The sequence below is a fragment of the Hyperolius riggenbachi genome, chromosome 1 (genome assembly GCF_040937935.1).
Source record: "Hyperolius riggenbachi isolate aHypRig1 chromosome 1, aHypRig1.pri, whole genome shotgun sequence".
Taxonomy (NCBI): Eukaryota; Metazoa; Chordata; class Amphibia; order Anura; family Hyperoliidae; genus Hyperolius; species Hyperolius riggenbachi.
In genome coordinates this window covers 674,559,104-674,581,524 of record NC_090646.1, presented here as the reverse complement: position 1 = coordinate 674,581,524, position 22,421 = coordinate 674,559,104, and the positions used below count along the sequence as shown (strand labels likewise).

Below are 22,421 nucleotides of genomic sequence, written 5' to 3'. Positions count from 1 at the left end.
ATGCATTTATAGTAAAGTGGCTCTTAGCAAAATGTACCCCCCAAAGAAAGCCTAATTGGTGGCGGAAAAAACAAGACATAGATCAGTTCATTGTGATAAGTAGTGATAAAGTTATAGGCTAATGAATGGGAGGTGAACATTTCTCAAGTGAAAACAACGGAACGCGAATGGGTTAATTAATTAATTTTTTTTTATGCTTGGTTGTGGCGTTGTGGAGTTCAGCCAATGTACTTGGATTCTGCTTGTTATGATGTGAATTTTAATTTTTATTGTTGTTTGATTTTTGTTTTGTGAGATATTGGAAAATGACTGCGTCTGATGTTTTGGGTAACGGAATATCCCTGTATTTCTTCTGTTTGTCTTTGACCAGATATCTTGGTTAGTTCCAAAGATTTTGATTACTTTATTACATTTTGTAACTTTTTGATTGGGTTCCTCTGAGCCCAGTGGCGGCTCCAGGGATTTTTTTTAGGGGGTGCTATGCAGGTGCTGGACCAAATTCCGGGGTAGCTGATGATGGGAAAAAAATGGGTGTGGCTCACAAAAATGGGCATGGTCATGACTGGATGAGGGCGGAGCTAACTGTAATTTAAAAGTGCAACGCAAAGACAGTGAGCCCAAGTTTTGGTGACCCTTTCCCGAGAAAATTCACATAATTCACATGTGCAGGTTTTCTCAAGAAAATACACGTAATGTGAGCAGATTTGAACAAAAACCACCTTCAATAATTTGGTAGATCTGACCCCAATATGGACAATCGTTGGCAGATCTGACCCCAATATGCACAATCGGTAGCAGATATGAATCCCAATATGCACAATCGGTAGCAGATCTGACCCCAATATGCACAATCGGTAGCAGATCTGACCCCAATATGCACAATCGGTAGCAGATCTGACCCCAATATGCACAATCGGTAGCAGATCTGACCCCAATATGCACAATCGGTAGCAGATCTGACCCCAATATGCACAATCGGTAGCAGATCTGACCCCAATATGCACAATCGGTAGCAGATCTGACCCCAATATGCACAATCGGTAGCAGATCTGACCCCAATACGCACAATCGGTAGCAGATATGACCCCAATATGCACATTCGTTAGCAGATATGACCCCAATATGCACAATTGTTAGCAGATCTGACCCCAATATGCACAATCGTTAGCAGATATGACCCCAATATGCACAATCGTTAGCAGAAATGACCCCAATATGCACAATCGTTAGCAGAAATGACCCCAATATGCACAATCGTTAGCAGATATGACTCCAATATGCACAATCCTCAGCAGTTCTGACCCCAATATGCACAATCCTCAGCAGATCTGACCCCAATATGCACAATCCTCAGCAGATCTGACCACAATATGCACAATCCTCAGCAGATCTGACCACAATATGCACAATCCTCAGCAGATCTGACCCCAATATGCACAATTGTTAGCAGATCTGACCCCAATATGCACAATCGTTAGCAGATCTGACCCCAATATGCACAATCGTTAGCAGATATGACTCCAATATGCACAATCCTCAGCAGATCTGACCCCAATATGCACAATCCTCAGCAGATCTGACCACAATATGCACAATCCTCAGCAGATCTGACCACAATATGCACAATCCTCAGCAGATCTGACCACAATATGCACAATCCTCAGCAGATCTGACCACAATATGCACAATCCTCAGCAGTTCTGACCACAATCAGCAGCACCACCTGTTGAAAAACCCATTTACTCACCTACAGTAAGAAGACCTCCTGTCCCGACCTCCTCCTGTCCCGACCTCCTTGTGGCGCACAGCTCCCACGATCATCTTCCTTCCCGACGTCACGTGACTTCCTGCCTGCATGCTGAGAGCAGGGCTACGGGAAAATGGCCGCCCGAAGCCCTGCACTGCAGACTCGGAGTCTGCAGAGCAGGGCTTTCGGAAGCCATCTTACCGTAGCCCTGCTCTGCTGCTTCGGGCTGCCGCTGTGAACTGACTCGGCGTCTCTTAGACGCCTGAAGTCAGTTCACGCCAGGGGGTGCTTTGGGGGTGCTTGGACAATGCTAGCGGGTGCTTGAGCACCCAAAAGCACCCCCCTGGCGCCGCCCCTGTCTGAGCCCATATTCTAAAATGCATGTCTGTTTAATTTTGAAATAAAGTTTTTTTGGGGGAAAACTTAATGGGGTGAGGTGGTTTAGAATGAGACTGTAAGGAACTCACCTGTCAACGGTTCCAGCGCCAGCGGCTCAGACAGCGGAGTGCGACCATGATCTTCCTCCTTCGGGGGGATCCCGGGCACCCCTGCAGCGGTGACCGGGAGGGCGTGCTTTCCTTGTGTCCCTGGGCGTGCGCGGCTCAGAGCCACTTTTATACCGTCCGACGTCTGAGGATTTAGTGTCAGCTGACACTCTGATTGATTGCTGTGGGTTGAGGCCAGCCCTGGGTGGGCTTTATATTATTTAAACCCCTGGCTCACCTTCACTCACTGCCCGTGATAGCATTCAGTACGCTGGTGCTGGGCACTCTGACTCTCTGTGATATATTTGTATGTTATTAGTCTAGTTGCTCTGATAGATATATATGCAGTGTTTGCAATATATATATATATATATATATATATATATATATATATATATATATATATATATATATATATATATATATATATATCCTTTAGACTAGTGTTTGTTATTTTCTTGATATACTGTGTACGACTTTTGCTATTCCTTGACCTCAACTCTGTCTCAACCATTGTACCTCAGCCATCTGACCTCCTGTGTATGACCCGAGCCTGTTAAACGACCTAGATTTTGTCTCAGCCTATTGTACCTCAGTCATCTGACCACCTGTTTATGATCTTAGCCTATTTAACGACTTAGCCTTTGCCTCAGCCCATTGTACCTCAGCATTCTGACCTCCAGTGTATGACCCGAGCCTGTTAAATGACCTAGCTTTTGTCTCAGCCTATTGTACCTCAGCTATCTGACCACCCGTGTATGATCTTAGCCTGTTTAACGACTTAGCCTTTGCCTCAGCCCATTGTACCTCAGCCGTCTGACCTACCGTGTATGACCCGAGCCTGTTAAACAACCTAGCTTTTGTCTCAGCCTATTGTACCTCAGCCATCTGACCACCCGTGTATGTTCTTAGCCTGTTTAACGACTTAGCCTTTGCCTCAGCCCATTGTACCGCAGCTATCTGATATCTCGTGTATGATCCTAGTTACGTTTCGACTATGACTAATCTGAGTCTCAGTACATACGCCTTATACCAAACGTGATAGAGACAAAGCAAAATAGCACAAGGAAATTTGGGCGCACCAAGCACCACTACAGGCTGTAATATGAATCACGGCTATAGCAGACAGTAATTTGGGTGTTGTCAAAAGACGGCATCCAAATTACTATAAAATAGTGTAATTTGCCCTCCCATCCCCTCCCCCAAAGCACAGACACAAAAGGATCCTTCTAGCCTATCCCCAGCCACACACACCCTGATGAAGCTCTCCAAAGGAGAAGCACACAATACTTAGGTGAGCATTGTCACCTCCCACAACTTTGAATGACTGCTCCCATAGGTGGGTGGCACAGGGGCGAGCCTGGGGTGCCTGGCACCTGGGTGCAAGATTTTCTCTGGCGCCTATGGGAGTGGTTAAATTAACCACGCCCAACCACATAACCACACCCATGTTCTGCCTAATCACACCCACACCTTCCACCTCTTTACGCATGCATGTGATACCCCATTCCTACCCCCTCTTCCATGGGCTTGCTCCTGCCTGCAAGTCTGCTAGTCTCTGGACTGACTCAGGCTGAGAGGCTCTGCGAGTGCGACGCAGTCACACACTGCGTATTTATGGCTGCCTGCGGCCACCCTACTCTCTCTCGCTGTCGTCGGCTCCTCCCCCCGCCAAGCCCAAGCGTGAGATGGGCTGCCTATATCTTTCCCGTTGCGTCGCGCAGCCTGCCAGTGTTGCCAACCTTTCACGTTATTTTTTACTGACAAATGCCTAAAGATTTACTGACAAGATTTTTACTGACAAAATTTCCCCACTAAATGCACATAATAAGAGACCGCTTTTCCCCAGTAAATGCACATAATAAGAGACCGCTTTTCCCCAGTAAATGCACATAAGAGACCGCTTTTCCCCAGTAAATGCACATAAGAGACCGCTTTTACCCAGTAAATGCACATAAGAGACCGCTTTTCCCCAGTAAATGCACATAAGAGACCGCTTTTCCCCAGTAAATGCACATAAGAGACCGCTTTTCCCCAGTAAATGCACATAAGAGACCGCTTTTCCCCAGTAAATGCACATAATAAGAGACCGCTTTTCACCAGTAAATGCACATAATAAGAGACTGCTTTTCACCAGTAAATGCACATAATAAGAGACCGCTTTTCACCAGTAAATGCACATAATAAGAGACCGCTTTTCACCAGTAAATGAACATAATAAGAGACCGCTTTTCACCAGTAAATGCACATAACAAGAAACCGCTTTTCACCAGCAAATGCACATAATAAGAGACAGCTTTTCCCCAGTAAATGCACATAAGAGACCGCTTTTCCCCAGTAAATGCACATAATAAGAGACCGCTTTTCACCAGTAAATGCACATAATAAGAGACTGCTTTTCACCAGTAAATGCACATAAGAGACCGCTTTTCCCCAGTAAATGCACATAATAAGAGACCGCTTTTCACCAGTAAATGCACATAATAAGAGACAGCTTTTCCCCAGTAAATGCACATAAGAGACCGCTTTTCCCCAGTAAATGCACATAATAAGAGACCGCTTTTCCCCAGTAAATGCACATAAGAGACCGCTTTTCACCAGTAAATGCACATAATAAGAGACTGCTTTTCACCAGTAAATGCACATAATAAGAGACCGCTTTTCACCAGTAAATGCACATAATAAGAGACCGCTTTTCACCAGTAAATGAACATAATAAGAGACCGCTTTTCACCAGTAAATGCACATAACAAGAAACCGCTTTTCACCAGCAAATGCACATAATAAGAGACAGCTTTTCCCCAGTAAATGCACATAAGAGACCGCTTTTCCCCAGTAAATGCACATAATAAGAGACCGCTTTTCACCAGTAAATGCACATAATAAGAGACTGCTTTTCACCAGTAAATGCACATAAGAGACCGCTTTTCCCCAGTAAATGCACATAATAAGAGACCGCTTTTCACCAGTAAATGCACATAATAAGAGACAGCTTTTCCCCAGTAAATGCACATAAGAGACCGCTTTTCCCCAGTAAATGCACATAATAAGAGACCGCTTTTCCCCAGTAAATGCACATAAGAGACCGCTTTTCCCCAGTAAATGCACATAAGAGACCGCTTTTCCCCAGTAAATGCACATAAGAGACTGCTTTTCCCCAGTAAATGCACATAAGAGACCGCTTTTCCCCAGTAAATGCACATAAGAGACCGCTTTTCCCCAGTAAATGCACATAATAAGAGACCGCTTTTCACCAGTAAATGCACATAATAAGAGACTGCTTTTCACCAGTAAATGAACATAATAAGAGACCGCTTTTCACCAGTAAATGAACATAATAAGAGACCGCTTTTCACCAGTAAATGCACATAACAAGAAACCGCTTTTTACCAGCAAATGCACATAATAAGAGACAGCTTTTCACCAGTCAATGCACATAATGACAAACAGCCAGTGTCCCCAGTATATGTAGCCAGCCTGGACCCCTACAGGTAGTGAGTGACAGGGACCCCTACAGGTAGTGAGTGACAGGGACCCCTACAGGTAGTGAGTGACAGGGACCCCTACAGGTAGTGAGTGACAGGGACCCCCATATAGCTAGTGAGTGACAGGGACCCCCATATAGCTAGTGAGTGACAGGGACCCCCATATAGCTAGTGAGTGACAGGGACCCCCATATAGCTAGTGAGTGACAGGGACCCCCATATAGCTAGTGAGTGACAGGGACCCCCATATAGCTAGTGAGTGACAGGGACCCCCATATAGCTAGTGAGTGACAGGGACCCCCATATAGCTAGTAAGTGACAGGGACCCCCATATAGCGAGTGACAGGGACCCCCATATAGCGAGTGACAGGGACCCCCATATAGCTAGTGAGTGACAGGGACCCCCATATAGCTAGTGAGTGACAGGGACCCCCATATAGCTAGTGAGTGACAGGGACCCCCATATAGCTAGTGAGTGACAGGGACCCCCATATAGCTAGTGAGTGACAGGGACCCCCGTATAGCTAGTGAGTGACAAGGACCCCCGTATAGCTAGTGAGTGACAGGGACCCCCGTATAGCTAGTGAGTGACAGGGACCCCCGTATAGCTAGTGAGTGACCCCCGTATAGCTAGTGAGTGACAGGGACCCCCGTATAGCTAGTGAGTGACAGGGACCCCCGTATAGCTAGTAAGTGACAGGGAGTCCCGTATAGCTAGTGAGTGACAGGGAGCCCCCCGTATAGCTAGTGAGTGACAGGGAGCCCCCCCGTATAGCTAGTGAGTGACAGGGAGCCCCCCCGTATAGCTAGTGAGTGACAGGGAGCCTCCCAGTATAGCTAGTGAGTGACAGGGAGCCCCCCCCCCCCATATAGCTAGTGAGTGACAGGGATCCTCCCAGTATAGCTAGTGAGTGACAGGTAGCCCCCCCGTATAGCTAGTGAGTGACAGGGAGCCTCCCAGTATAGCTAGTGAGTGACAGGGAGCCCCACCGTATAGCTAGTGAGTGACAGGGAGCCGCCGCCCCCCCCCCCCGTATTAGTGAGTGACAGGGAGCCTCCCCTCCCCCCTCTAGCCGCCGCCACCGCTGCTGCTTCTCCCTTACCTTGCAGCCAGAAGCAGCCCAGCGTCAGACCTCAGGATCAGCGGCGACCCGACCAGCAAGAGCGGGCGCCGGACGCACCCGCTCTATATGCGGAAGTGATGGCGGCGAGGGAGGGAGGTTAGTTGGCGGCGAGGGAGAGAGGGAGTTAGCGGCGGCCAGAGGGGGTGAGCGGCGGCCAGGCGGCGCCTGTCTGAGACAGGCGCCTGGGTGCAATGCACCCGCAGCACCCGCCCAGGCGCGGCCCTGGGGTGGCATCAACTGCACTGCATGCTGGACAAGTGTGCACACTGTGTACTGGTGTAGCTACACTAGCAGTGAGTTGGCTGTCCGTTAGCAGCACACTACTCTATCTATGTCTCCCTTGGCCATTGGTGGACTGTTGATATCCAGAGTAACTGGGTTTTTACCTGAAGCCAGGTGACTAATCACCACGTAGACTGCTAGTTTGGTAGGATAGATCCAGTTTGTCCATTTCTGTGATGTTGAGATTTACAGCTGATTAAGCCAATGACTCATACCTCTCACATTGGCCTCAATTCACTAAGCTTTATCGAACACTTTATCAAACGTTTGATAATTTACCTCATGAGTAAATCTAATTTTGAATTCACTAAGATGTTATAGATTTATTGAACATTTAATCGATAAAACATTGGATAAATCTATAACACCTTAGTGAATTCAAAATTAGATTTTACTCATGAGGTAAATTATCAAATGTTTGATAAAATGTTTGATAAAGCCTAGTGAATTGAGGCCATTGTCTCCCCACTCTGAGGAAAATATGGATTTAGCTAGGTGTCAGTACCAGAGTATTAATTATTATTATTATTATTATTATTATTATTAAGTGTATGTGTTTGGGGCCGGTATGTGTGATGTGAGGTGTGTGAAGTAAAGCTCCAGAGCAGATAACTTTTTTTAAGTGTTTTTAAAGAGACTCTGTAACAAAAAAAAAAGTTCCCCTTGGTGGTACTCACCTTGGGAGGGGGAAGCCTCAGGGTCCCGATGAGGCTTCCCTGTAGCTGCCGGCAATCCAGCGCTGGCTCCCCCTGAAGTCTCTGGCAATCCTCCCTCGACAAGCCCGACAATCGCTGATATGTGCTGATTTTTTTACCTACCCTGGCTCCAGCGGGGGCGCTATTGCGGCTCTCAGCGCGGAGATAGCCGATCTCCGTCGGGTCCGCTCTACTACGCAGGCGCAGGAGACTTGCGGCTGGGCAGTAGAGCGGTCCGACAGCGATCGGCTATTTTCGCCAATCTCCGAGCTGAGAGCCGATACTGCGCCTGCGCTGGAGCCGGAAAGGTAAATATTTACATCCCCGCTGTTGAGCTTTATCACCGCCGTGGGACCGAGGAGGACCGGGGAGGCCTCAATAGGATCCGCAGGCTTCCCCAACCCGAGGTGAGTACCTCCCGGGGGAACTTTTTACGTTACAGGTTTTCTTTAGAAGTTAGATTGCTCTGTTTGACTACAGAAATTGAAGAGAGCTGCTTTTCGAGTTTGGTATCCTAGAGTGACATTACTAGTTATTGATTAACGATGTAATTATATGTAAGTGATGTCATTCCAACCTTGCTTATTCTTTTCTTCCACAGACGTTCTCCTCTGACCCATATCTCATGTACCCTGAACTGTAGTTACCTGGTTGTGGATGGATGCCTTTATGACATCATCACTGATCTTCCGTCCAATAGCGTGTGACAAGGTGTCATACAGGTCACTCCATCTCCTGCTGACGGTACCATCCATGGTTGTTTGGAGCCTAAACTGTTGGGATTGCGTGCTGGAAAACAAAAAAACAGGACCACATTGCAGATTATTACCGGTCAACCTCAGCAAGTTTTTCCCATTCTCAAAACCCTGACATAATACCCCCCCCCAACATGTATCAGAAATCCTCATTTTATGGAATCCCCCCCCCCCCCCCAAATAAAACTTGCCAATGTAAGAAGTTATTCTTCATCCGGGTTTTATTAATCCTTCCTTATTTAAAAGATACCTTAGCTTTCCCTAAAGTTCATAACATCTCAGTCCAGTCCTGTTATCAGAGCCGGCCTTTGGGGGTGGCAAGTGGGGCAATCGCCCCAGGCCCCGCACCTGAGGAGGCCCTGCACCCTCTGCAGTGCTGGGGAGAGCGGGCATAGTTGTTAAAACTCACGTGTCTCCGATGCTCACAGCCACCATCTATTTCCTCTCCCAGCATCTGTGTATTGGTAACAGCGCCCCCTATGAAGACGTGACCGCATGTCACCACAGGGGGGCACTGTTACCAATACACAGATGCTGGGAGAGGAAATAGATGGTGGCTGTGAGAGCATCGGAGACACGTGAGTTTTAACAACTATGCCCGCTCTCCCCAGCACTGCAGCCACCTTCCTATCTAACCTGTACTGCGGGGCACTTACCTATCTAATCTATACTGCAGGGCTTCTACCTATATAATCTATACTGCAGGGCATCTACCTATCTAATCTATACTGCAGGGCATCTACCTATCTAATCTATACTGCAGGGCATCTACCTATCTAATCTATACTGCAGGGCATCTACCTATCTAATCTATACTGCAGGGCATCTACCTATCTAATCTATACTGTAGGGCATCTACCTATATAATCTATACTGCGGGGCACCTACCTATATAATCTATAGTGCGGGGCACCTACCTATCTAATCTCTACTGCAGGCACCTATCTAATCTATACTGCGGGGCACCTACCTAATCTATACTGCAGGCTGGCACCTATCTAATCTATACTGCAGGCACCTATCCAACCTATACTGCAGGCAGGCACCTATCTAATCTATACTGCAGGCACCTATCTAACCTATACTGCAGGCTGGCACCTATCTAATCTATACAGCAGGCACCTATCTAATATATACTGCAGGCTGGCACCTATCTAACCTATACTGCAGGCACCTATCTAATCTATACTGCAGGCACCTATCTAACCTATACTGCAGGCTGGCACCTATCTAACCTATACTGCAGGCACCTATCTAACCTATGCTGCAGGCTGGCACCTATCTAATCTATACTGCAGGCACCTATCTAATCTATACTGCAGGCTGGCACCTATCTAATCTATACTGCAGGGCACCTATCTAATCTGTACTGCAGGGCACCACCCTACCTAATCAATACTGCAGGCACCTATCTAATATATACTGTGGGGTACCTACCTAACTAATCTATACTGCAGGCACCTTCCTATCTAATCTGTACTGCGGGGCACCTACCTACCTATCTAATCTGTATTGCAGGGCACCTACCTACCAATCTGGAGGCACCTACCTATCTAACCTATACAGTGTGTGCTTCCACAACATGTATCCACAGCACGTCCCAGGCCCCGCGTACTCTAAGGCCACCTCTGTCTGTTATGCTGTAATCACCTCCTAAAGCCACTTCCTGGTCGGGCGGGTTGGCAAGTAGTGCACAGGTGCTGCCCGGTGACGCTCGTCCTTGATTGCATGCCTGCGGCCGGAAACGCGTTACCTAGTCGTGACGTCAAATGGAGCTTGTTTGTGGATGACAACTTAAAGGGACTCCGAGCAGTGCAGAAACTATGGAAAGATGCATACCATTTTCAAGCGCTCTTTCTCCCCTTTCCAACACTATATAAACCGCCGCCCTACACCTTTTAGTTTTTGCTATTTTCGCGATCGAAATTGTGGCCACCGCAATTTCGATTGCGAAAATAACGAAAACTAAAAGGCGTAGGGTGGCGGTTTATGTGTCGTTGGAAAGAGGAGAAAGTGAGCTTCAAAATGGTATGCATCTTTCCATAGTTTCTGCACTGCTCGGAGTCCCTTTAAGTTTATTATATACAGGATCTTCTCAAAAAATTAGCATATTGTGATAAAGTTCATTATTTTCTGTAATGTACTGATAAACTTTAGACTTTCATATATTTTAGATTCATTACACACAACTGAAGTAGTTCAAAGCCTTTAATTGTTTTAATATTGATGATTGTGGCATACAGCTCATGAAAACCCAAAATTCCTATCTCAAAAAATTAGCATATCATGAAAAGGTTCTCTAAATGAGGTATTAACCCAATCATCTGAATCAACTAATTAACTCTAAACACCTGCAAAAGATTCCTGAGGCTTTTAAAAACTCCCAGCCTGGTTCATTACTCAAAACCGCAATCATGGGTAAGACTGCCGACCTGACTGCTGTCCAGAAGGCCATCATTGACACCCTCAAGCAAGAGGGTAAGACACAGAAAGAAATTTCTGAACGAATAGGCTGTTCCCAGAGTGCTGTATCAAGGAACCTCAGTGGAAAGTCTGTGGGAAGGAAAAGGTGTGGCAGAAAACGCTGCACAACAAGAAGAGGTGACCGGACTCTAAGGAAGATTGTAGAGATGGACCGATTCCAGACCTTGGGGGACCTGTGGAAGCAGTGGACTGAGTCTGGAGTAGAAACATCCAGAGCCACCGTGTACAGGCATGTACAGGAAATGGGCTACAGGTGCCGCATTCCCCAGGTCAAGCCACTTTTGAACCAGAAACAGCGGCAGAAGCGCCTGACCTGTACTTGACACTGGACTTCAGGCATTTTGGCATTTCCCTCTCCCCAGTCTTTCTCCAGACTCTGGCACCTTGATTTGCGAATGACATGTAAATGTTGCTTTCATCCGAAAAAAGTACTTTGGACCACTGAGCAACAGTCCAGTGCTGCTTCTCTGTAGCCCAGGTCAGTCGCTTCTGCCGCTGTTTCTGGTTCAAAAGTGGCTTGACCTGGGGAATGCGGCACCTGTAGCCCATTTCCTGCACACACCTGTACACAGTGGCTCTGGATGTTTCTACTCCAGACTCAGTCCACTGCTTCCGCAGGTCCCCCAAGGTCTGGAATCGGTCCTTCTCCACAATCTTCCTCAGGGTCCGGTCACCTCTTCTCCTGGTGCAGCGTTTTCTGTCACACTTTTTCCTTCCCACAGACTTCCCACTGAGGTGCCTTGATACAGCACTCTGGGAACAGCCTATTCGTTCAGAAATTTCTTTCTGTGTCTTACCCTCTTGCTTGAGGGTGTCAATGATGGCCTTCTGGACAGCAATCAGGTCGGCAGTCTTACCCATGATTGCGGTTTTGAGTAATGAACCAGGCTGGGAGTTTTTAAAAGCCTCAGGAATCTTTTGCAGGTGTTTAGCGTTAATTAGTTGATTCAGATGATTAGGTTAATAGCTCGTTTAGAGAACCTTTTCGTGATATGCTAATTTTTTGAGATAGGAATTTTGGGTTCTCATGAGCTGTATGCCAAAATCATCAATATTATAACAATAAAAGGCTTTGAACTACTTCAGTTGTGTGTAATGAATCTAAAATATATGAAAGTCTAATGTTTATCAGTACATTACAGAAAATAATGAACTTCATCACAATATGCTAATTTTTTGAGAAGATCCTGTATATTGCCCCACATATGCCTCTGATAATGGGGAAGGCCAAGACCAGTTGGGAAGCAGAAGCTGTGTGTATGTGTTGATCTGATATGTGGTTTGATGCACTGGGTCCAGTATGCATGGAACCGCGATGTAAGTGTTTTTAAATCAACTTTTAATGTTTGTTGTATTTGAAATAAATTGTACTTCCCCTTAAAAAAGTAAAGTGGCAGTGGTGGTCACCCTGATCTGTGTTGAACACTTAGGCCCGGTTCACATTAGCGTTCCAGGTCCGGCTTCCCCGGACCCGGAACGCTCCGTACACAGCGAATGGTGAATGGATACATTGTTAATCATTGTATCCATTCACACTCATGCGACTATCCGGATCCGATCCGGGAACGCAGCTCCAGGACGATCCGGCTTTTTTCCAACATGCTCCATTTTTCAGTCCGTCCCAGTGCGGCTGCGGACCCGGGCCGGATCCTGACGGATGTTTCTCATCACACTGGCAATAGGACCGGATGCTTCCAGCACAGGTCCTATGGCACTTGGGGGGCCCGGACTACACGCCAGTATCCCCCATGCTTGCAGTGCCTTTCCGGAACTGATACATGCATCCGGCGCAACTTGTGGCCACCGCAGAGACCCGTACGGTCTCTTTGCGGCCCCTGGACCCGAACCCCCGGACACTTGCGGACTCGAACCGCAAGTGTGAACGGGGCTTAAAGAGAATCTGTATTGTTAAAATCTCACAAAAGTTAACATACCAGTGCGTTAGGGGACATCTCCTATTACCCTCTGTCACAATTTCGCCACTCTCCGCCGCATTAAAAGTGGTTAAAAACGGTTTTAAAAAGTTTGTTTGTAAACAAACAAAATGGCCACCAAAACAGGAAGTAGGTTGATGTACACATAGAAAATACATCCATACACAAGCAGGCTGTATACACCCTTCCTTTTGAATCTCAAGAGATCATTTGTGTGTTTCTTTCCCCCTGCAGCTATCTTCCACTGAAGTGTCAGGCTGTTTCTTCCTGCAGAGTGCAGACAGCTCTGCCTGTATGTAATTCTTCAGTATGTGAAAGCCCAGCCAGCTCAGAGGAGGATTTATCCAGCTTGTAAAAGATAATAGAGCAGAGAGAAGCTGCACTAATCTAAATAACACACAGGCAGTGTGCAGAGAGGGGCCTGGAGGGTGGAGATGCATGACAGAACCACAACACTGAATAACTTGGCAGCCTTCCAGACACAGGCTGACAAGTCTGACAAGAGAGAGATAAGTTGATTTATTACAGAGATGGTGATAGTAGAACGTGCTGCAGTAAGCCAGAGCACATTAGAATAGATTTTGGAACTTGTAGGATGGAAGAAAACCGGATGAAATTTTTGTTACGGAGTCTCTTTAAGTGGCTGCAGATGTTTGATCAGTGTGGGAAATACATATGCATTGCAAGCGCTGAGGAATACTTAGGCACGGAATTTGTCTTGTCATATAACCTGTTTGCATTATGTAACATGAACTTTATGGGTATACTTGATAAAAAAACATTTCACATGTATTACATATGGTAACTACATTCACATCCTTACTTCCCTTCATACCTCTTACTTCTTACCCCCTATAGTTTTTTGCTTTTTTTTTACCACCACAATTTAGGTTGAGTAAATATTCCCCACTTCACATTCATCCTACTGGACAATGCAGTACAGTGTACATCCTGCAACATGTATGCGCGCCTTGATCATTAGCAGATTGAGATCAATTACTGCTGCCCTGGGTGTGTGTTAGTTGTTTACATGATCAAGGTTTGAGGACGTAGAATCTACATCCTGTATTAATTCCCGGTGCCTGCCGCCGAGCGTGCACGCGCGCGATCCTGCTTGTGCACATTACCGTGCATGCTCGTGCACAGTCACGTGAATGGTAAAGTGAATGATTGTTGCTGTTAGCTAGCAACAATCAGTCAATAAAGTTAGAAAAAAAAAGTTGCAAAAGTAAAAAAAAAAAAAAATTAAAGTGACATAGTACCAATAAAATAAAGTTGTTTTTTTTTTTTTTTTAATTCCCCATTAATGTTTAACCCAAACCTAGTCTATTAACCCATTATTAACCCCTATAATACCTAAACCTGTTTATAAACGTTTAATGACTGCCGCCAGTAGCGATTGGATGCAATCGCTAGGACAAAAGTTTCAGACCCCAATGCTCTACAGATGTAACGCTCTGCCATTGCCTAGCGATGCATCTGTACAGCTCTATGCCCCCTGAACAGCCACAGACGTGCAGATTGGGGATAACGGTCTGCCACATGCTCAGCTAGAAGTAAAATGTGGCATATGGGGTATCACTTTAATTGGGAAGGTCCAAATCATTTATTTGTAAATGTTTTATAACTATGGGATGTGTGATGTGAAAATTAGGGAGGGTAAAAAATAAAAAAAAAATGTTTGTTTTCTGCATTTACGCCTCATTTCCCCCCGTAAATGGACTATAAAATAAAATAGTTTTGGGAGAAAAATATTACCCAAAGAAAGCCTAGATTGTACTGAAAAAAACAAGACGTATCACTAAGATGGCATAGATAATTAAAAAGTTACTGCTGTATCAAAACGACACAGCTAAAGTGTAAAAAATGTCAGGAACTTTAGGCTTCTTGCACACAGGGACGTTACAGGCGCACGTTAGTGCAGCCTGTAACGCTCCCCCAACGCACAGCAATGTAACACAAGTGGGCTGTTCACACTGCCCACGTTGCGTTACATTGTAACGCAGCAAAGTGCTGCATGCTGTGCGTTCGACTGTTTGCACATGCTCAGTCATGTTGGGGAGGAGGGGAGAGCGGCCGGAGCACATGGCTAATTAATATTCACCAATCACGGCATCATGGACGCCAGAGTGAGCTACACAACGGCTCACTCCGACGTCCACACCAGAGAGCACCAGGCGTTGCGGTAGGGGCACGTTATGTGCCCTATAACGTCCCCTAAACGCAACGTCCTGGTGTGTAACTAGCCTTAAAGAGACACTGAAGCGAAAAAAAATTATGATATTACGATTTCTATGTGTAGCACAGCTAAGAAATAAACCATTAAGATCAGATACATCAGTGTAATTGTTTCCAGTACAGGAAGAGTTAGGAAACTACAGTTGTTATCTCTATGCAAAAAAGCCATTAATCTCTACGACTTTCAAAGTCGTGGAGAGGGCTGTCTTCTGACCTTTATTATCTCAACTATAAGTGAACAGTTTTCTTTTTATCTGCTAGAGGAGAGGTCATTAGTTCACAGACTGCTCTGAAAGAATCATTTTGAATGCTGAGTGTTGTGTAATCTGCACATATTATAGAATGATGCAATGTTAGAAAACACACTATATACCTGAAAATAAAAATATGAGAATATTTTCTTTGCTGCTAATCTTCTAGTAATTATTCATAGTACACAACCAAGTCATTATATCATATTTTTTTTTCACTTCAGTGTCTCTTTAAGGTGTAAAACTGGAACGAGAACCAGTTAATTAGAGGCTGAAGTCAGAGAGCTAAATGAGCGGCTTGCAACATTGAAATGCATAGACAACATGGAGAAGAGCTTGGATCTCACGATCCAGACACTGAATGGAACCTGTGAGGAGGTGGAGCCCAGCTGCACCAAGACACAGAGGTTGCTGCTAGCTGCGATGCTAAACAGAGATGGGCAGCGTCTGCTACATGATCCAGTTCCACCCACGGTTATTCGAGGGAGAAAGAGATATGGAATATCTGAAGTGATCATATTTCTGCGTCAGTTCAACACATTATGTGGAAAATGAGACCTGTGTGTTCCTTGTGCCCCTGGCCTCGCCCATAGACTGAACACTTATGGATTATGATATTTCATTTCAAAGAAAACCATATCTTGGTGCCAGAAGATGGTAGACAAATGCTTTGTGGCTTAAACACCCCCAGATCAAGTCTAGTGCACGTGTGCTAATATTGACATGGCTGTCATCTATGGAAGATCGATTAATGTAGTAAAATAATTGGTTTATTCTCAGATTAATAATAAAAGCAATCCCTCTGTCAGAGTACGTGGAGGAATGTAGATTTTAAAAGCAAGAAATTTACGACCCGTGATCTGGTTTCTGGCCCCTCACACTCTCCTTATCAATGTCCTTTGAGGTAGACCCAAAGAATGTGAGGGGAGTCAGGTGGAGAAACCAGACCTGTTGAAGAAGTTAATGGTTTTTATGATGCTTTCTGATGTTTTCTACAAGGTGGAAAATAACCAAATTACAATTTCCTCCAGAGCAGAGGCCTGAACTGAAAGGAACACAGTTTTTTTCAAAACAGGCTAAGACTTAAAGGGATACTTTGAATCATGGTGTGTGTGCTCGATTTTGTGTGATTGTGCAGATGGCGCAGCCAAATCGGTGACAACCACTGACTACCTAATACTGGGGGGGGACACCTCTGGCTACCTAATAGTTGGGGGGCACTGCTAATACTAGGGGGAACCCCTGACTATATAATAGTGGGAGGACACCTTTGTCTACCTATTTATAACACAACTCACTCACCTAGCCCCAAGCCAGCGGCAACTGCTCAATAGCTGGGGGACGCTGACCCAGCAGGCTTCTGGGATCAGCGTCCTCGGCTCACTGAGCTTGCGCACTCCATTTGTCCCAGCAGCAGAGGGGGTGTCCACAGAACTGTTGTGCTGGTCAGGATTCTTAAAGGAAAACTATCGATGTATGCATTCATTTGTAAATGCTGTATGTTGTAGCACACATTAGGACAAGTACTAGGAGCAATTTGATTCCTCACACAGCTGTTCCTCTCAGCTGTAAAATCCTCCGTCAGTTTTGGCGTCAGTGTTGGATACAAATGTATCTAAATACTGAGGGCTCCCAGAGGGCTAGACCATGTCTCTGCACAGGGGAGCTGCTATCAACTCCTCAGTTTATAGTTTAATTATCACCTTGCTGAAAGAATCTTGTTGATATGGTGGTAAGGCGTTAAAGATTCTAGCAATGTGTGTTTATTATCTTTGCTTCTCTTGACTGATAAAGATACTATTAATGCTAATTGTAGACAGTGGTCTGCCCCTCTCAGCAGCTTGTAAAGTGGATGCAGCCTGGAGTGAATCACCTCAAGCAGGCAGCCAGTCTGAGTGTAAACACAGACTAGTGTTATAGCTAGTTATATTCCAGCAATATTTCAGCTCATTTAGTTACCTGTTACCACCTCAGATCAGCCTATTTCTCCTCATGTCTGCTGCATGCTGTGAGTGACACAGTGACATATATTTGTGAGCTGTGTGACAGAGTAACCAAGCAGCTCAGGGTGACCCAAACTACTATGAGCTGTGTGAGAAATGAATTTTTAAGCAGGGATAGCAAGAGAGAGACCTGGGTGAATAAATAAAGTGCCCCTAGCACTAGTGGTAATGTGTACACTAATATAGAGTATTAAAAAAAAAGTCATTTCAATCGATAGTATTCCATCTGGCCACAGAGCCGCGACATGCTCTCACGCCATCTCTAGCTTGAACCTTTGCTCCCAGCCTGTCTGTCTGTCAGTTTGATCTGTCATGCCAGTCGGAGTCTAATTGCCTGTCTTGTCTGTCATTGCCTTGCCTGTCCCTTTGCTTGGTCAAATCTGTCTGTCACGTCTGCCCTATCGGTCAATCCTGTCATTCATCTGTAGAAGGGGAAGTAGAGAGAGATCAGGAGCCCAGTCCTGCGGTATCATAAGGTATAGGAGGAAAATTATAAAATAATGTTAGGTTTGGATTATAACGACCCTGTCAGTACAGCCCAGTCTGTTCCCTCCAGGCTGCCCTTTCCAGGCTGTACATTCCAGTACTCCGGGATTTATTCAGCATCTCCTGCCCAGTACTCCAACAAGACACAAGACAAATAACATTTATATCACGCTTTTCTCCTGGTGGACTCAAAGCGCCAGAGCAGCAGCCACTAGGTAGAGTGACCAGACATCCCGGATTGCCCGGGACGAGTCCCGAATTCGGGGTCCGCTGTCCCAGGCTGCATGAGGTCCCGGGAAACGTCCCGCTTTCAGCAGCGGGACGTCCCAGCCTCGGGACTCTGGCCACTCTATCCTTCATGAACTGGCAGCGGCGTCTATAGACGCCGTGCCAGTTCATTGCCCGCAGCCCCGCTCCAGCCTCCTCTTCCGGTGTCTGTTCCGACACCGGCAGGTGACCAGGGCTACGGCAAGATGGCTGCCGAAGCCCTGTACTGGAGACTATTTGTGTCTCCAGTACAGGGCTTCGGGCGCCATCTTACCGTAACCCTGTCAGCGCGGGAGACGAGCAGGAGGAAGGTGGTCCCGGGAGCAGCGCGCCAGAGGCCGGAAACTTCTGCCAGGTGAGTAAATGCTTTCTTTTCCAGGTGAAATTTGCTCCCATTACGTTTCTTTTCTGGTGAAATGTTTGCCCGCATTGCGTTTCTTTTCTGGTGAAATGTTTGCCCGCATTGCGTTTCTTTTCTGGTGAAATGTTTGCCCGCATTGCGTTTCTTTTCTGGTGAAATGTTTGCCCGCATTGCGTTTATGTTCTGGTGAAATGTTTGCCCGCATTGCGTTTATGTTCTGGTGAGATGTTTGCCCGCATTGCGTCCTCCCCACGCGTGCCGCACCCCCCCTCCCCGCACCCCCCTCCCTGTCCCAGGTTGGACCCACAAAAATCTGGTAACTCTACCACTAGGACGCGCTCTATAGGCAGTAGCAGTGTTAGGCCAGAGCTGCAGCCACTAGGAGTGCTCTATAGGCAGTAGCAGTGTTAGGCCAGAGCTGCAGCCACTAGGGGGTGCTCTATAGGCAGTAGCAGTATTAGGCCAGAGCTGCAGCCACTAGGACACGCTCTGTATGCAGTAGCAGTGTTAGGCCAGAGCTGCAGCCACTAGGGGGTGCTCTATAGGCAGTAGCAGTGTTAGGCCAGAGCTGCAGCCACTAGGGGGTGCTCTATAGGCAGTAGCAGTGTTAGGCCAGAGCTGCAGTCACTAGGACACGCTCTATAGGCAGTAGCAGTGTTAGGCCAGAGCTGCAGCCACTAGGACGCACTCTATAGGCAGTAGCAGTGTTGGGCCAGAGCTGCAGCCACTAGGGGGCGCTCTATAGGCAGTAGCAGTGTTAGGGAGACTTGCCTAAGGTCTCTTACTGAGTAGGTGCTGGCTTACTGAATAGGCAGAGCTGAGATTGGAACCCTGGTCTCCTGTGTCAGAGGCAGAGCCCTTAACCATTACACCATCCAGCCACTACAGTACTTATCAAGCTAGTCCTTGTTCAGCCATCCATGGTACCCGTTCTATTCTCCTTGTCTCTGGTGGGGCAGTCCTACAGGTTGTGTCCTCTTGAGCACCAGGCAGCAAAGTAATCCACCACCCATTAGGGGTGACGGGCCATCATTCCTGCAGAGTGTGCTGGTGAAGACCCGTGCTTGCTTAGACTCCACACCCTGGGACTACCCATATCTATTACCAGTGACGAGATTAATAGAGCCCTAACACTAGGGGGAGGACCACTGACTAATACTAGGGGGAGGACCACTGACTAATACTAGGGGGAGGACCACTGACTAATACTAGGGGGAGGACCACTGACTAACACTAGGGGGAGGTCCACTGACTAATACTAGGGGGAGGACCACTGACTAATACTAGGGGGAGGACCACTGACTAATACTAGGGGGAGGACCACTGACTAATACTAGGGGGAGGACCACTGACTAATACTGACTAATACTAGGGGGAGGACCACTGACTAACACTAGGGGGAGGACCACTGACTAACACTAGGGGGAGGACCACTGACTAATACTAGGGGGAGGACCACTGACTAATACTAGGGGGAGGACCACTGACTAACACTAGGGGGAGGACCACTGACTAATACTAGGGGGAGGACCACTGACTAATACTAGGGGGAGGACCACTGACTAACACTAGGGGGAGGACCACTGACTAATACTAGGGGGAGGACCACTAACTAACACTAGGGGGAGGACCACTGACTAACACTAGGGGGAGGACCACTGACTAATACTAGGGGGAGGACCACTAACTAATACTAGGGGGAGGACCACTGACTAATACTAGGGGAGGACCACTGACTAATACTAGGGGGAGGACCAATGACTAATACTAGGGGAGGACCACTGACTAATACTAGGGGGAGGACCACTGACTAATACTAGGGGGAGGACCACTGACTAATACTAGGGGGACCTCTGACTATCCAATACTGGGGGCACCTCAATTAGCCACATCCTTTAAATTGTACTTGTTTATTCACATCTACCATTCACCGCAATTCATTAAGCGCATGGCTAACTCTGTCCCTCCCGGTGTGTCTCTCTTTCTCAGCTTCAAATGTTGGGAGATATGCTTGTTGCAGGTGTGTGAATAAAACACAACTACAGCCATAAGCTCAGGGTGACAGCCAGGTAACTGGCATTTTTTATAAGGGGATGAAGATGGAAGACTCCATAATCCTCTCACTTCAGGTTCTATTTAAGCAGTGCATGTTTTAAAGAACACCTGAAGAAACAAATCACATTGCCCAGCTGTCCTGCTGCTCCTCTGTCTCTAATACTGTCTCTCTGAACAAGCATAGAGATAAGAGTGTGACTGGATTTGCCACATGCTTGTTTAAAGGATACCCGAAGTGACATGTGACATGATGAGATAGACATGGGTATATACAGTGCCTAGTACACAAATATCTAGGCTGTGTTCCTTTTTTCCTTTCTCTGCCTGAAAGAGTTAAACATCAGGTATGTAAGTGGCTGACTCAGTCCTGACTCAGACAGGAAGTGACTACAGTGTGACCCTCACTGATAAGAAATTCCAACTATAAAACACTTTCCTAGCAGAAAATGGCTTCTGAGAGCAGGAAAGAGATAAAAAGGGGAATTTCTTATCAGTGAGGGTCACACTGTAGTCACTTCCTGTCTGAGTCAGGACTGAGTCAGCCACTTACATACCTGATGTTAAAACTCTTACAGGCAGAGAAAGGAAAAAAGGAACACAGCCTAGTTATTTGTATGCTAGGCGCTGTACATATACATGTCTATTTCATCACGTCACATGTCACTTGAGGTATCCTATAAGGCGTGTGACACTACAGACACCACTGCAGCCTGAAGGAGCAGCAGGATGCCAGGTAGCTGGATTTGTTTAAAAGGAAATGAATATGACAGCCCATATACACCACTCATTTCAGGTGTCCTGTAGGCCCTGTTCACAGTGGTCAGTGGTCAGAAAAATTCTGCATGTCAACTCACTGCCCATACAATTCTATGGGCCTGTTCACAGCACTGTGTTGTAACTGATCACGTTGCTCTAACTCGCTGCCCATACAAATCTATGGGCCTGTTCACAGCACTGTGTTGTAACTGATCACATTATTCTAACTCGCTGCCCATACAATTCTATGGGCCTGTTCACAGCACTGTGTTGTAACTGATCACGTTTATAAGAAGGGAGAACCGAGAGCCCAATATAGTGTAGTAAGTCAAGGTAAATGGTATATGTAAGGAGTAAAATTTATACTCACAAACCAGGGTTACCTCCAGGTAACCACTGAATAAACAGGTGAGGAGATTGACCTGTCCCCACTCAGGATTAAGAAGTCGCTCTCTGTAGACGTGAAGAAAGAAAGGGGTATCCCCCTCCACCAAGGGTGGATATATGATATAGTATTAGACTGAACAGAGGCGCCAACAGGTTAAAAGCAGTAATTAAAGAGTAACTGTCAGGCTGCAGAAGCTAATTTAAACCTCTATTCTCCTGTGTTAAACAGTTTAGAAGGAAGCTCAAAAGCCATTAGTGAAGATAAACATTTCAGTTACCTTTGATGTGTGCTTATCAGCAAGTCTGTTATAGACCCATAAAGACGCAAGCCGCAGCTAAACTGCAAAGCATTCTGGGGCCCTCCCCTCGGCTGCTAATGAGACGTTACAGAAGCTTGTAATCCGTCTAGCTGTGTAGCACTGATAAATCTCGGGGCAGAGTACTCTGCAGAAGTCAGCTATTGTTCCTAGCCACATGGCTCATTAATATTCACTGCACACCGTGTTGTTCAAGAACGAGCTTATCTGTGATCAGGAATCAGGCAGGACATGACGACACATTTGACAGAAAAACATGGAGCCTGCCATGAGCTGTCAGGAGCATCTATCTCTGCATATACTATATAC

General features: G+C 46.4%; 1 protein-coding gene across 2 annotated transcripts in view; it reads right to left on the bottom strand.

Annotated features, from left to right (window-relative positions):
• LOC137532524 (uncharacterized) overlaps nucleotides 1-22,421 on the bottom strand; it is a 92,541-nt gene that overhangs the window by 4,335 nt on the left and 65,785 nt on the right. For both annotated transcript variants that reach the window (XM_068253126.1, XM_068253118.1), the window contains exon 6: nucleotides 8,466-8,607. In XM_068253126.1, the coding sequence (XP_068109227.1) occupies nucleotides 8,466-8,607 (142 nt within the window). The remainder of the gene's footprint in view (nucleotides 1-8,465; nucleotides 8,608-22,421) is intronic.